Source organism: Trifolium pratense, linkage group LG2, assembly GCF_020283565.1.
Source record: "Trifolium pratense cultivar HEN17-A07 linkage group LG2, ARS_RC_1.1, whole genome shotgun sequence".
NCBI classification, from domain to species: domain Eukaryota; kingdom Viridiplantae; phylum Streptophyta; class Magnoliopsida; order Fabales; family Fabaceae; genus Trifolium; species Trifolium pratense.
The window spans coordinates 41,911,756-41,928,081 of record NC_060060.1 but is presented as its reverse complement, the minus strand read 5'-3'; the positions used below and the strand labels follow the sequence as shown (position 1 = coordinate 41,928,081).

At 32.7% G+C, this 16,326-nt stretch overlaps 3 protein-coding genes across 3 annotated transcripts; 2 read left to right on the top strand and 1 right to left on the bottom strand.

The window, feature by feature from the left end:
* The first annotated feature begins 2,152 nt into the window (after positions 1–2,152).
* Positions 2,153–6,623, top strand: LOC123908290 (putative E3 ubiquitin-protein ligase UBR7). The gene is made up of 6 exons (XM_045958880.1): positions 2,153–2,305; positions 2,516–2,650; positions 3,779–3,937; positions 4,454–4,714; positions 5,405–6,076; positions 6,256–6,623. Exons 2-6 carry the CDS (start codon positions 2,570–2,572, stop codon positions 6,343–6,345), a joined length of 1,263 nt encoding a protein of 420 aa, XP_045814836.1. The 5' UTR covers positions 2,153–2,305; positions 2,516–2,569; the 3' UTR covers positions 6,346–6,623.
* A 4,634-nt stretch (positions 6,624–11,257) lies between these two features.
* On the top strand, positions 11,258–11,551 carry LOC123904718. The gene has a single exon (XM_045954346.1). It carries the CDS (start codon positions 11,258–11,260, stop codon positions 11,549–11,551), a length of 294 nt encoding a protein of 97 aa, XP_045810302.1.
* A 3,338-nt stretch (positions 11,552–14,889) lies between these two features.
* LOC123911150 lies at positions 14,890–15,691 on the bottom strand. The gene has a single exon (XM_045962506.1). It carries the CDS (start codon positions 15,606–15,608, stop codon positions 15,174–15,176), a length of 435 nt encoding a protein of 144 aa, XP_045818462.1. The 5' UTR covers positions 15,609–15,691; the 3' UTR covers positions 14,890–15,173.
* Between the last annotated feature and the right edge of the window lie 635 nt (positions 15,692–16,326).

Here is a 16,326-nt window from a genome sequence, read left to right as displayed (position 1 = left end):
AGTTGAATAAAGAGTAATTAAATAAGGGTATACATGGAATAAATTAAAATTTATAAGAGTATTAAATGAAAATAACTATGTTAAATGTTAGACCCTATCACACTGTCCAACATGTGTGCCACCGTGTGGAAGAATATTATCAAGCAAGAAGGACTCATGAAGTTATGAAATATAGAGATAGCATGATAATCCACGTTAGATGGCTTCCACCAAGTGGAAATTTCGTGAAGCTTAACACCGATGGAGCTCGGAAGGAACATGGTTTAGCTGGGTGTGGTGGTGTTATTCGAGGTAGTCAAGGAGAGTGGCTTGGTGGTTTCGCAAAGGGTGTGGGTTCTTGTAGTGCATTTGTTGCGGAGTTGTGGGGAGTGTTTGAAGGACTGAAATATGCTAAGAGTCTGGGGTTTATGGCTATTGAACTCAATATAGATTCTAGTATGGTGGTTCAAGTGATAAAGACAGGTCGACTGACGGGGTCAGTTGGTATGACATTGGTGAGGAGTATTCAGAGATTGGTGAACATGGAGTGGGAAGTTCGAATTGTGCATGCATACCGTGAGTCCAATCAGTGTGCAGATGCTTTGGCAAACATCGGGTGCACCCTAGATAGAGAAACTATATACTATGATGATTGTCCTCCGCAGGCTAGAGAGTTTGTACTTTCTGATGTAATGGGGATCACGACCCCGAGACTAATTTCAGTGTAATTTTTTTCGTTGGGCAGTAGCCCTCTCTATTATCAAAAAAAAAAAAAAAACTATGTTAAATGTGCTTCATTGGTCTGTGTGATTTTTTCAAAATGTTCCTTATAATAAGGACCGGAGGGAGTACAAATTTTGATTATCTGCTCAACATAATATTGTTATTTTTTTCCATAGACAAAATGTCAAAGTCATTTCATCGTAAAGAAGTTTCAATTAACTGACTTCATAGAAAATATTATTGAAAGTCCAAATTGCATAAATATACGTTTTTTTAAAATTTATTCTTTAGCTCCACACACTAATTTTTTTTTTGACACAAGCCCACACACTAATTGACAACACCAAAAACGTCCAACATACTAGATCTTATACAAGTTAGCTAACTTGATTGTGAAAACTCTGTCTCTAACTAACCAAATATTCTCAATCTCCAAGGACTTTTTTTTTTGTGTTTATGATGGAATTGAGATCGAAACTAGGATACATGTTATTTAAATTTCTTATCACTAGATTAAATTTAATAGTTTTTGTTCAAGGACTTAGCCTTGTCATCAAATCAACCCGCTGGATTGATGAAAAATATATTTTTAAATATAATTAATTTATTAATGAAATTATCTTATAATTATTAATGATTTATTTTTGTCGTTTAGTCTAGTGGCTAAAATTTCATTTGAAATTTTTATTTTATAAAGAAATTTCATTTTCTAAAATTAATTTTATTTCTTTTTAAAAAAAATCCTTAACGTTTTTTTGTCAGTAATTTGGAGGGAGGTCTTAATTTGGCGTTATATATATATATATATATAATCCACTTCAAATACAAAGAGTCTGTTTGTTTCCGATTTTTTTAAAAATTGATTTTTTTTTTTTTTGTATTTTTTAAATTAGATCTTGTAAAAACGTTTTTCAAAATATCACAAGTTTTTTTATATTTGTGTTTTCTAAATTAAAATACTAATTTTGACATCATATAATATAAACATACATTATTGAAGATCGAAACATAGTCAAAATCTTAATTTTTTTCAAAAAGTTGTATTTCAAAAATAATTTTTATGAAAATCTATTTGAAACAGCTTCAAAATTAAATGATTTTTTAAAATTTTTATATTCAGAAAAAGTTTCAATAAAAAGATAAAATACCTAAAATAACATTTTAAGAATAATAATTTAAACCAAATTTTCATTCAAAGCTATTATAAAAAAATTCTTAAAATTTTTTTACACTAAATTATGTAACACTGTAAATTCCATTTTTTTAGACAAGCCAAAACAAACATGTCCAAAATTTCCCACAACTACAATCGAGAGGAGGCTAAAACAATTTAACGTTAGAACTGACCCCGAACCAGATACAACTACCGCTCCAAAATACATGCCCAAAATCTCTCTTAATTACTTTTACAATATATTTGGCGGGAAAATGTCCGTATGGTCCTTACTCTATCCACCTCACACCCTATAAAAAGCCCTAAACTCCCAATTCCCAAAACGCAGTATTCTGCTCCAAAATTCCAAACCTCTCTCTTCTGTTACTGTTACACATTTTCCCTTCAGATTCGATTCTCCATGATTAAGCCATTCCATCATTCTCTCAGGTAACGCATCTCTCTCTCTCTCTCAAAATTTTCTCCGCGACGGTGATTTTTCTGATTCATTTTCAATTTCGTTTATGTTTTTGCGGAATCTAGGGTTTCTCAATTAACACGATCTATGTAATCTCATTTGTAAAACGAGTCACTAGCTTGTTTATTTGCATGTGTTTTTGTTTTCAGTTCATTTATATGTATAATCGCGTTGTATTTTAGGAACGGATCGTGAAACTTTGAAATCAGAAGTTATTTGGAGTTTGATAAGAAGACATGGATGGTACTTTTGATGATGAAGGTCAGCCGTCGTTTACGATCGACGAGTACCTTGAGGAAATTGAAGAACGGGAGCTGGTAAATTATTTTCTACACTGTTGATGTAAATTTATAGGTTTTGCTGATTCTGGTTCTTTGATATATACTTGTTATGATTATGAAATTATGTCATATTGATTTGCTTTAGCCATTGTTATAACATTGAGAAGTAATAGACTAATAATATCATTACTTGTGGTAGCTTCACTAAATTAGACTAACTGCGCTTCAATTGATCGGGATGTAGAATATTTGCATAATTATATTATGACTGTTGTTGGAGTTGGCAATTTCTTAGAGGCAACAATTTGGCTTTGTGTGTTACAACCTATCTCTTTTTTTTTTTACCAAAGCAACAATTTTAAATCATAACAAAAACAACAATTTGATGTAGTTATTTGATTGGTTTCCTACTTTCCGGGTTAAACCTTGAAATTGTGAGTTTTTTTTTCTGATTGTGTTGGTAGTTAGAATTAGTATTGTTAGTTTCTGCTATGGGTGGGAATCAAATCTCTGACCTCCTTATCACTCCACTCCCTATCTCATCCACCCAGCCACCAAGCCATCCTTATAACTCCCGTCAGTTTTCTTTTTTAATATTAAGAAAGCTTGGAAAATCCATTATGAAGCTTATAGTATATTTGAGAAAACACAACAAGACACTCTGATATCTGTGTGTTCTGGTGACTACCGAATTACATGCAAAAATGTAAATTATGTTCCCAGTGCATTTTAATGACCTGTTAGTTTAGAGAAGAAAACTGAACGGAAATCTGGTGTTGTAGATGATGAATTGGTGCATTTTAAATAGGTAATCACAATAGTCTGTTCTTGTATTTCTCTGTTTTTATCTCCAGTTTAGTTAATTGTTTGTAGTATATGATTTTAAGTATTAGGACAAGATAATAATATTGTGCATGTGAAGTTTGCTACAATCTGGTGTATGATTCACATTTAAATTGAAAGTTTCCTCTTCTTCATCTGCATTTTTCTTTATTGAAAAGAGGCTGCATGTTGAGATATTACATTTGTAAGAAACAATTGTAATTGCCTAATTAGGCATATTGGTTATATTGCTGTTATGTTTTGTTCTGTTTTACTCAGAATGTCGTGACTTGAAAATGTTCACACTTCAATGATTTCGTTTTTTTTTTATTCAAATTGTAGGAAGCTGATTTAGTTTTGGGGGGTGATGAAGGCAAGGAGTGCACCTATAACAAAGGTTACATGAAAAGACAGGCCGTTTTCTCATGCATCACGTGCACCCCTGATGGGAATGCTGGAGTTTGCACTGCTTGCTCATTGTCTTGCCATGATGGTCACCAGGTAGTTCTTTTCCTATAACTCCAATTTTTTATTGACTTACTAGAGTGTATATCAATGTTTGCTCTTTTACTGGGAATGTGAGAATAATACACAGCTTCAGTTAAATCGTATATTTTATTTGTGAGGAGTAAGGACAGTGTCAGTAGCTGTTCCAAAAAGAAATTTATGTTATTTTACATCTTTATAATGAACGATGTTAGGTTTTGATGTCATTTTGTAACTAAGTACTTTGTCTGTATAATTTTTGGTAGTGTATCTTGGGTCTTTCCCTAAAATATTCAGTTGTAGATTTGCCTTACACCCAAAATATATGACCTGTTGTCTGTGCCTGGTCCCTGATTTTATTGGACGTGCTATGATAATATAATGATGTGACTGATCAACTTTCTCTGGAATACCTTGGGTTTTAATTTGCCAAAATATTGTTACCTTATTATAAATCCAGTTTAATTTTGATTTTGCTTATTCAAACTCCATTCTAGTAACATTTGATAACATTATTGTTATGTTGTGTAGATTGTGGAACTATGGACAAAAAGAAACTTCAGATGTGATTGTGGGAATTCAAAGTTTGGTGAATTCTACTGCAAGATTTTCCCAAGTAAAGATATTGAGAATGTTGAGAATTCATACAATCACAACTTTAAAGGTTTGTATTGCACTTGTAGCCGCCCTTATCCAGATCCTGACTCTGAAGAACAAATAGAGATGATACAGTGTTGTCTGTGTGAGGACTGGTTTCACGAAGAGCATCTGGGTCTCGAGTCTTCTGATGAGGTTGGTATTATTTTTAATAGTGTTCAGTCTTCTCTAAACCATTTTATATTGTGCATTAATATTTTATTCTTGAGTGGGTTTTTATGCATTTCTGGTAAATAAAAAATGTAGCACTTTTTTATGAAGAGTTGCTAGGTTGTGTTAACTATACTATCATTTCATGTTGACTACAATCCACATATCTCTGAAAATTACTAATTGATGCACTGTTTTTTCTTTATAATTTTCAAAGCCTGAATGTTCTGCTGAACTAATAGATTGACTACCATTTTGTGCATGCTGCTGTGGCCAGGAACAAGTAATTTAGGCTATAAATGTTGATGGAAAAGTAGAAAGAATGACCATGTTTGAAAGAACTTGCAATTTAAACTTTTTTAAAATTAAATAATTTGGTGCTGTTGGTACAAAATGGTTTTTGCCTTTAATTGTGGCCTTGCCCCAGCCCTTGATCTCCAATCGTCATTTCTCCCTTTGAAAATAGTTCTCTGAAAAATGATGATGGTAGTTTGTTTCCTGCTTTTTTATCCAATCGTGTATCTGTAAATAACAATCCCCAACAAAGCTCGGCAACAATATACTCTATTTTCATTTCTGGTATGTTGGTCTGAAAGATTATTATATTTTCCAGCTGTTACATATTTATCATTATTTTTGCCATTGTGATTATCTATCATTCTTGCTATACTTCAGATTCCAAGAGACGAAGAAGGTGAGCCGCTTTATGAGGATTTCATATGTAAGGCATGCTCTGAAGTTTGTTTCTTTCTGAAATTATATCCTGAAGTAATATTGGCGGCTGGCAAGCAGCCAAATGCTCCTGTTCAAGTTAGCAAGGACAAAGGTATTTTGGAAGACAAGCCGTCTACTTGTCGATCTGAAAAGCCATTGGGAGATGCTTCATATGATTCCCCTAAAATTGATGAAGCACAAACTTCTGTTGATTCTGGATCTATATCTAATGTGAAGGGTCTGCCTCAGGATGGAAGTTGTAATAGCAGTACAGCTTTAAATAAATGCACAGAAGGCACCAGTTTACATGTTAATTGCCTCCTTGGTGTGAACATCGTTGCTGCTTCCCCAGTTACAAACGGTAAACCAATCTTCCTATCCAAAAATTGGAGAGATGCTCTATGCAAATGCAACACTTGTTTGGAATATTACAATCAGAAGCGGATTGCATTTCTACTTGACAAGGATGACTCAATTGTTGAGTATGAGAAAATGGCCAAGCAAAAAAGAGAAGAAAAATTGCAACAACAGGAGAGTGCTGAGTTAAGTTTGTTTAATAAACTTGGACATGTAGAGAAAGTTGAGATCTTGAAGGGCATTGAAGAAATGAAGGACGGGCTTCGCAATTTCCTGGTATGTTCTCAGCGTTGCATAGATTTCTTGTATTGTATGTATTTCTTCACTACTGCTGTCACTGTTAGAACTATGGAAAAGTGCCACAGTTATAAGAAAAATTAGATACGGATGCATTTTCATTGGTCTTGTTTAATTACTTTATTTGCTGTTTGATCATATGTTGTGCTTCATGACAGGAATCGACAGACACATCCAAGCCAATTACTGCTGCTGATGTCCATCAGTTTTTTGATGACATTAAGAATAAGCGTCGTCGTCTAGAGTGAGTTTATGTTGTCTTGTGTAAGTTTAAAGGCATGTTTGTCCTAGCTTGCAAACTGTTAGTTTATTTGTGCAATCTGATGTTCCCAAGTTATGATATTTATAAACAGTGCCTTATCTGTATGAACTGTTTAACTTTTAACTTGGTAGGCACCGTCTGTCCTTCGGCTCCTTTAAGTTAACCTAGCTTTGACAGACTAAATTAACTCGGTTCGACCCTTGTTTAGATAATTAACTTTTTGAATTATTTTATGTATTAAAAATGAGGTGAATTTGAGTTAAATTGAGTTTGATTGTAGACCAAAATAATTATTTGTTAGACTTTATATATCTCTCAACCAACCAGTAAATTTCAATTGGATGATTAATATAAAGAATAAGTAAAAAATGCAAACAAAGAAAACACTGGTTAGAACAAAAAAAATGAATCAAAACTTGTGGCATACTTTGTTGGAATTCGATTTGATCAGTTGAACTTCAAAGAGAATAAACCCAACTACCCAAGTTACTACTCAACTTCACTCTTTTAGTGTGGAAGTGAAGAAATAAACTAGAGTTCTTTAAAAATGTCTCGCTTGTAAACTCTTTTCCTCCTTGAACTCTTCCTATATTAAAACGTTATGACCCATTTTTAAGTTGCAAGTATCCTATGCACTTGCTTCAAATGAGGATCATGTTCATCAGTAACCTCTTAGTAAAAGATCCAAATTTGTGGAATTGGTAGGGGTTTGGAAGAAACTAGTTTTGTTTCTATAAACCGAATAGGCCTAGAGAGTTAGAGACTATATCCTATCCGATTGAGGTCTCAGACATACATAAGTTTAGAAATGATTATAGTAAGTAGTTATTCTATTTCATCTCCTATACTCCCTGATGAGGTCATTTTGAAGCCAATAGTTGTCACATTTGGCTGGGAACGAGTTTGAATAATTTTCATTTCTGTAAATTCGGGAGAAGACTAGTATTTTGAGGTTGTGTAACAAAATCTCTGGTTTCTGGGACTGTTCCCAAACCCAAAACAAAGGTTCATTATGTCAACGGACACGTTAAAAGGCAAAGACAACGACAAGAGTAGTAGGTTAATTTGCTGGATTGTTCGCGTCAGGTATTAGATTTGTGAGCATGTGATTCAACAGTTCATCTAGCCTGTTAAATATTAAACTAGTCATGTCTTACCTAAACTACAAACTTGTCATCTATCACTAGTTCATTTTTTTCCAGCCATGACAGGGAAATTAGAGATTAAAAAAGTTAAGTAGGACTTCATTTATTTTTAATTAATTTAATAATTTTACCTGAGGTTTTTAAATATTTTATATTGGATTCGATTGGATGATAAAGTGTGAACATAAATAAGGAAAATTAGTTAAATTACAAAATAATATAAGACATGGTTTTGGCTTTTTTTCTTTTTTTTTTCTTTGACTAAAGGTTTTGCCTAATCTGTCACATTGTGTTTTTGGATTTACTAGTATACGATTTTCTTTATTTAGCATCATCTGATGTCATAATGACTTCTGTTAGATACTATTATTAAGCATCCTATGTGCATGAACAATATGGATATGAGGATGTGGATGGATGAGGACACCACATAATCAGATATGTTGATACATATTGTGAGCTATTGTACCATAGTTTTTATGTACAATAGTACGTGTTAGATGCTGTATTACCAATGATTATATATAAAGAACTATGACAGCAACATCTTATTTGTGTCCATTTCTTTCTTCTTTTTTTGGTAGATATCTGTGTTTCTTTCCATACGCTTCTGTTTGGATGTATGAAACAGAGAATAATGTTATACCTTTTGAAGGCAATCACGTGGGTTTGAAGTTAAACCATGTTATTTTTAAATTAGATTATCAAATTGTGGTTAACAAGTTTAACAATACTGGTGAATTTTTACAATTGTTAGAATTTCAAGTTATTATTCAAAATTGTACTGATCTTTGCTTTGAACTTTCCAAACTATAGAGCAAGTTTAATGATATAACACAGTTTAATTAACTTTAAAGTCGACATTGTTCATGGTTTATTATAATGAGGGCTAAAAGATTTAGGTAATATAGGCTAGCTACCTGTATCCAGAAAGTTATACGCGTGATCATACTATATACTAATCTTCATGCAAGCAAATGTATTCAACGTATATAAGGAGACTGTGATTTGTGAATATTCATATATTTTAATTTTAGTAGGGTCTTGCAGGTGCACTTATTAAAGAAATTAAAAAGAGAAATAAAAAAAAATGCATTGAAAAAAAATTAAAATTTGGACTTTTAAGGTGTTTGATTATACAATTTTTTTCTTCCAAACTTGTTTGATTTAGACAGAACGGTTAGGAGATTCATTTGGAAAGGTACTGGCGATGTTGGTATGCATCTTGTGAGTTGGAATAAAATCATGCAACCGCGTCGCCTTGGAGGCTTAGGTGTCCGTGTTTCCCGGCTGCAAAATATCTCCCTTCTTGGTAAACTCATTTGGGAAATCCTTAACTCACCCGACAAGTTATGGGTTAAGCTCTTTGAAGAAAAATATTTGAAAGGGCGTCTAATTTTCAAGGCCTCGGTGTCAGGGGGCTCCGTTATTTGGAACTCTGTTGCGAAATCTATTCAAAGGCTGCGAGATGGTTTTACTATTAAGATAGGTGATGGCAACTCTAATTTTTGGTTTGACCCGTGGGTGTTTAAAGAAAATTTGGGCTCCATGGTGCCGTTTGTAGCGATCCAGGACACTTCCACCAAAATCAAAGACGTGTGGTACGATGGGAGTTGGAATTTTCAGAACCTGTATACCATTGTTCCTGACTTTGCCCGCAAGGAGATTGTCTCCCTTCAGCCTCGCATTGTTAATGGCATTCCTGACATTTGGGTTTGGCAAAATTCTAGTGTTGGCATTTATACTGTTAAGGACGCTTATAACTGGCTGCTTGAACCTTCTGGGATCAATAATCATAGTAATTGGCAGTGGATTTGGCGGCTTACACTCCTAGCAAGCATTCAATTTTTTATCTGGCAGTTAGCTCATGATTCCATTCCTACTAAAGCAGTGTTGCATCATAGAAAGGTATGTGCTTATGCTATTTGTCCCTGTTGTTTAGTGACGGATGAAACTATAGATCATTGTCTCTTTTCCTGCATTGATGCCTTTAATGTCTGGAAAGCTTGTGGTTTGGATAATATCTCTCCTCCAACACAGGGATTGGATTGGTTCTCTTGGTGTAAAACCTTTGGGGCTTCTCATGGGAATATTATCTTTGTCGTTTTATGGGTTATCTGGTGTGCGCGGAATGATGTCATCTTTAATAACAATAGAACCAGTATTCACAAGAGTGTTGCAAAAATTCATTCTATGCTACACTACTGTGTCGTGGCTTTCGACACACCGACGTCGGTCGCCGCAAATATGTTATCTCAGCAGTTAGTGGCCTGGTCCTGTCCCCCGAATGGTTACGTTTGTCTGAATGTTGATGGAAGTTTGTTGGGTTCGCCTTAATCCGCAGGTTTCGGTGGCCTTATTCGTAATAGTTTTGGATCCTTTCTTGGAGGGTTCTATGGTGTGGCAGCTCAGGCTAGTATTCTATATGCTGAGATCATGGCTATGCTTCATGGTTTAGAGTTATGTTGGGATAAAGGATTCAAACATGTCATTTGCCTTTCAGATTCCCTTCAAACAGTTACTCTTGTCAAAAATGGCACCTCACCACATCATAAATTTGCGAATGAAGTCTTTAGCATCCGCCAGCTTCTAGATAAAGACTGGAATGTTGTTATTAATCACACGCTCCGAGAAGGGAACGCGTGCGCTGATATGCTGGCTAAAATGGGAGCTAACACTATCTCTCCCCTTGTGAAGCTTGTTGAACCTCCTTCCGAGTTGTCTCCCCATCTCTCTGCTGATGCATGGGGTGTGACTTTCATTAGAAAATAGTTTCCCTTTTGTTTTTTTTTCCTTTCTCTCTTGTAACCAAAAAAAAAACTAGTATTTCTTATGATGATAAAATATATAGATATTTATAATTGTTACCATCAAGGAAAAATACGCATGATGTAATGGTGTTTTTTTCGGTAATACAGAATAATAATGGTGATTTAGTTATATTTTAAGGACTCTTGATTCAACTTTTTAAAGCTTATGCAATATAAATTAGGTTTTATGTTATTTTATAAGTTTACACTAGTGAAAATTTTAATTTTATAAGCTATTTTATCATAAATTACTTTGACAAACTTATAATAATAATATATAAAAATTGCATAAGCTGTTTGCATAATCTCTAAAAAAAAGTTGGGCCAAACGAGCCCTAAAACTGTTGCCTTTTCTTTTCATTTTTTTATAATTGATTAAACTTTTTTTTAAGTTATAAAGCATGAATTAATTATATGAATTTAAAAAGCTCTTCTAACTTCAACTTGTAGTACATGTAAAAGAAGTTTAATTTGAAAATTTTCATTCATTTAAATTAACTTAATCAAACCTATATTGTGTGAGTGACCTGTGTAATGTTGAAATTCAAACCTTCCGACAAGTTCAAGGTTTAGACAAATGATGTGTTAAACGTCTTTATCACCGGCAACTCAATTGCTTGCAATCCCAATTATTGCCATTATTTATTAAATTTTTTAGTCAGCACTAAGCTTTTATTTAATAGTAAATAAAATGAAATGAAACAAGGACAAATGGTACAGTAAGAGACGATGATAATATAATACAAAAAATAATATATAAATGCTATATCTTCTCTAGGTCCACAATACTATTTGAAATTTCCATGAGCCCTTCTTTCATAATCTACGAGCCCACATGCATTTCCTCTTTAATTAATTAAATTAAATAGCCTATAGTATTAAACTTTATGAATATAAATATCCACCCCCTCCCACATTAGGAAGAGTCACACATTTAGTAATCATGGGCAATTGCATGGAGACATACACCATGAAGCCAATGGAGATGGAGCAACAAAAGGAAGAAGAAACAAAAACAACTATTAATGATGATAATAAAGGGAAAAATGGTGTAAGCATGAAGATTGTGTTGACAAAAGAAGAGCTTAAATGGCTAATATTTCAACTCAACAACAAAGGGATGAAAGTGGAACAAGTGCTTCAAGAGATAGAGAAAGGTAGACAAAAAATTGAGGAGGGATGGAAACCTTCTTTAGAGAGCATCTTGGAAGCCCCTGAAATTCTTGAGATCAATTGATTGTTTGATAATATAGAGCCTTTTGTTTTTTTGTAATGAGTGGCTAGATTAAATTACCCACTTTGTAAATCTTAATTAGGGTGAAGGAATTGCTTAGCTTCGGTCAAGGTTATATACTTGTGCTATTTTTTCCCTTTGACATAGAAATTTAGTAATTTTTCTTCTTCTTATTATTATATTATAGGCATTAAGTTTTTATCGTTGGTGATTTTATCGTTGGTGATTAATCTCTTTCGGGATTTATTTGTATCAAAAAAAAATCTTTGTTGGGAGTCCACTTCTCTAACTGAATTTTTTCAGTATGCAAAAATTAATGATCAAACTTGCGACTATTTTTTTAATCCAAATTTTTCACCGCTTGAATTTATTGATTTGTTAGTAGAAATTCAATATTTTACTCACATAATATAAAATTGGAATGACTAGTTTCAAGCATCTAGGCTATAGCTCTTACATTTTATTCGAGCAAATAAAAATTCGGCTTAATTAGTTTATTGGTCCCTTAGAGACACTTTAGATTTCACAATGATCCCTTCAAAAAAAAAAGTTTGGATTGGTCTTTTAAAGACACATCAGTTTCTCACATTGGTCCTTTCCGTCAATTTTTTACAAAAAAACGTTAGTTTTAGTTGACTAGATTGTTGATGTCATTAAGTGTAAGTGGTCCACCAAAAACCTTATTAATTTTTAAAACTTTAACCGTTGGAAATTTTTGTTATATTTGGAGTTAAAATTTAGCGGAAAGGACCAATATGGCAAACATATATCTTTAAGCGACCAATCCGGTCCTTTTTTTCTTTAAGAGACCAATCCAGACATTTTTTTCTTTAAGCGACTATTGTAAAACCTAAAATATCTTTAAGGGACTAATAGACTAATTAAGCCTAAAAATTATTATCTACTATGCTTTTCTTGAATGACTATGTTATTAGAATTTTCCTATATATACTAGGTAAATTCTAATATGGACCACTTCATCAAGTGGTCTATGGTGGACCAGTCACGAATAACATTATAACGAATACGAATTTTACAAAATGTATCGTTGGATTGAAAGTTTAGATCATATAGAACATCCGTGAAAAAATTTAGAAAATTTATGAATGATCTATACCATATAAACTTTCAATCAAATAATAAATTTTATAAAATTCATATTCAATAGATCACTTATCCATGGTGGACCACTTGTGAATGTGGTACCGTTGCATTAGCCTATGTTAGTATGCTTGTAAAACTAAGCTATTATATTCTTTTTTGTTTGTAGTAAAAAGAGATCCAATGTCTGATTTGTTTTATAAATTTACAAGGATCTAAAGTCTCGTCTGAATACCTAATAACGTCACAAGTGACCCCTCACGACAATTTAAATAGCAATTTCATGAATATTTATTTGCTACAAAATAGTATAAACCAATCAATAAAATGACAAAGGTGGCAAAAATAGCTGGCGAACCGCCAACAGCCATAGCCTAAGTCCCAAGGTTATTTCTTTAACAACCATTAATATACAATATGAATATGATTTAATCAAAATAAAATACCTGTTAGATTATAAAAGTGTTTGATTTTTTCGGTTTTAAATTACTATAATATTAGTACAAAGTTTCTACTGTTACAAGCAATAACTAATATTTATTGGAGAACTTATTGGATATGCAAGATGAGTTTTCCCTCTCAACCAAGTTTTTTTGGATGATATATAAAAATTAATCTCATGTGAGTAAGGTATCGTTTGGCCTAACTTCTTTTTCTTTTCTTTTTCCTTAAAAGTAAGAAGCTAGGTCAAACAACAACTTTTAAAAGGCTTTTAAAAAGAAAAAAAAAAACAGCTTCTATATTTTTTTAAAAAATTATAATATATTATCAAGCATATCTTTTTACCCTATTATAATAATTAAAAAAAAAATTAACTTTTTATTTTTAAAAAAAAGTAAGATTTACCAAATAAAACTTTAATCTAAGTTTTAAAACTATTATTTCTAGCTTTGTGATTAAAATAACTTCTACACCTAAAAAAAGTTGGGTCAAACGATATCTAAGTAGTTTAATTTTTTTTTTGAAGGGGAAAAACTTTATTAAAATCAAACCGAAACAGGAATAATATTGTCTTTATCTTTTTGGATAAATGGCCAAATACAAGGTGGGTCTGGTGGGATGTTATTGGACCATTCTTTGTTGGGTTCAGATTCGGCCCATTTGGCCATTTCGTGAGCGGTTTGATTTGCTTTCCTTTGAACCCATTCAATCGCTGAATTAAGGTTATCTTAAAGGAACGATTTGCAGCGCCGTACAATGCTTCCCCAGCTCTTGTGAATCTCGTTCTTTCCTTTGACAGCTTTTACCGCTATTTACGAATCGAGTTCAAACACCACGTTCCTTTCCCCCATCCTTTCGATCCATTCAATTGCATCCATTAAACCCATAGCTTCACCCGTTACTACATCTGTAATCCCTATATGAACCCTGGTTGCAACTCTGATGACACTCCCATTAGTTTCTCTTTAAACCACATATTTCTTTTAAGCCCTCTAAATTTTTATTTTTACCTTTAAAAAATTCAGAATGGAAATAAAAATTTTGAAAAATAAATTTCAAACCAATTTTATATTGACACAATTCAGATTTTATATTCCGAAAACATTTCTGCAGTTTCTCATTAATGAATAGTTGCTACCGTAAAAAAAGGAATTGAACATTTCTTTTAGGACCTTATCACCACATTGTTTTGTTCTGTTGTAACCAAAAATCACCAATTGTCATTATTCTTAAGGTTAATATGAGCATTCCTCTTCCAAGTCGTCGATTATGCACTCAGACTTTGGTGGTTCAAAATTTTTCTAGAATAAGTGATACTCATAATATCATACATGAATCAACCCTTGTGAATAGGTGGAAATCTTTGTTTGTTCATATAGAAAACATAGTCATGAAAGCTGGCAACATATATTGATTGGATCATGAAAATGAAAACATAGTGGTTTGAATCTAAAATCTGAATTTTGCCGATGTAAAATTCGTTCGAAAACTATGTTTCCAATCACGAAGTTCGAACTGTAAATTTCAAACTAAATTTTAAAGGTAAAATTGAAATTTTGGGGGACCTGAAAAAAAAACTAGATCATGAGGGAAAATTAAGGAGAAAATTATATGGTTCATGCACATATTCACACTAATGGTATTGAAAATAATAGTTTTCAAACTTCCAACATATTAAATACACTAATTTTTAAAACAATACTTTTATATTTGTTTCTTTAATCAATGTTCTATAGACGCTCTTTAACATATTTCTTTCTTCGTTTATAAAAACAGATAGAACTTGGAACACAACACAATCACAAAAATCACAAGATCTCTTAAAAAAAACAAAAATCACAAGACACACAAACACTACATATCATTTAGATGCATGCTTGATCTCATGCCATATATACATAATAATTCCAAATGGAAGCATTAAACTTTTAGCCAACCTAGCAGATTTTTTTTTTCAAACTTAGTGCTCTGGAATTTACAACACTTACACACACATAGTGCGCATCAACCACTTGCGCTAATACATGTTTCCTACATTAATTCCACTACAACACCTACAATTTCTATATATTACATAATTGGCTCAAGTGGACACAACGGTAACTCTGTCCATTGGAAGAGCCACAAGCACAGGAACAACATCCTTAAATTGAAGAGACCCTCCTTCATTGCATTTAAATTTTGACAGCAACTTAGCTGCTTCTTCTTTTGTCATCTTTACCTTCACTCTAGTAACATTCATCCTATCTCTTTCTCCTAATAATTCCTCAATACTACAGCTTCTTCTTCCTTTCATCAACTCCTCCTTTTCGTCTTTTTCCAAATCGGCTTCATGTTCTGAATCCGCAAACCGGACACTTTTCGTACATGTCCTTCTTTTCAAAGGAGATATGATCTTTTTATTACCTAACTCATCTCTATATATTACCTTTGTGTCTTTGAGTTTTTCTGCTAATTTTTCATCAAATATTTTCCTATTAAGGAATTCTTGACAAGCAAGTAACATGGTACGGATCATGGTTTTATTTTTTGAAAGAGTGTTACTAGAAAAGAAAAAGAAGAAAAGAAGTTGGAAGGAAAAGAGGGGGTGAGGAAAACTTTAGACATGAAGAGTGTATATATAGTAACAATTTATTATTAATTATGTGATATAAATTGGATAAGCATATGATATGTGAAGTGGGGCGGGGAAGAAAGGATGTAGATTGGCTGCAATAAAAGTTTAACGCAGTTACACGAAGTTTTTAATCTGAGCCGTTAATATCAGATCATACAGATAAGATTGAAAACTGTATCTTTTGTATTAAAATAATCACAACCATTAATTTTAGATTGGACGGCTGAGATTGATTCCAGCGGCCTACTGTAAAACCACAAGAAAATTTGTTTCCTGGAAGAAAAGGTCATGGACACATGAAATGTTTTGTACTCAATTAATGACCTATGCGTCAAGTTAGGGAAAAGTCACGTCTTTGCAACTATAAACTACAAAGTTATTAGTCAAGCTTTAGTGATTGATGCATGGTCACATTAATATATGGTCCCTCTCTTCCCACCTTGTCCTATTACAAGAAAACTTATAATTGAATTTTGTCTACTTATATTATATTCATCTATTGGAAAATATTGGAGAAGTGTTACATTTGGTCTATGATAAATTTAGGATCATTTACAATTTTATAACTAAGAGAATGACATGATCATATCAATGTTGATATTCAACAAAACAAAGGAAA

Coding starts and splice junctions, on each gene's coding strand:
- LOC123908290 (XM_045958880.1), top strand. CDS start 2,570: ATGGATGGTACTTTTGATGATGAAGGTCAGCCGTCGTTTACGATCGAC. Junction 2,651..3,778: donor AAATTGAAGAACGGGAGCTG/GTAAATTATTTT, acceptor TTCAAATTGTAG/GAAGCTGATTTAGTTTTGGG. Junction 3,938..4,453: donor CTTGCCATGATGGTCACCAG/GTAGTTCTTTTC, acceptor TATGTTGTGTAG/ATTGTGGAACTATGGACAAA.
- LOC123904718 (XM_045954346.1), top strand. CDS start 11,258: ATGGGCAATTGCATGGAGACATACACCATGAAGCCAATGGAGATGGAG.
- LOC123911150 (XM_045962506.1), bottom strand. CDS start 15,608: ATGATCCGTACCATGTTACTTGCTTGTCAAGAATTCCTTAATAGGAAA.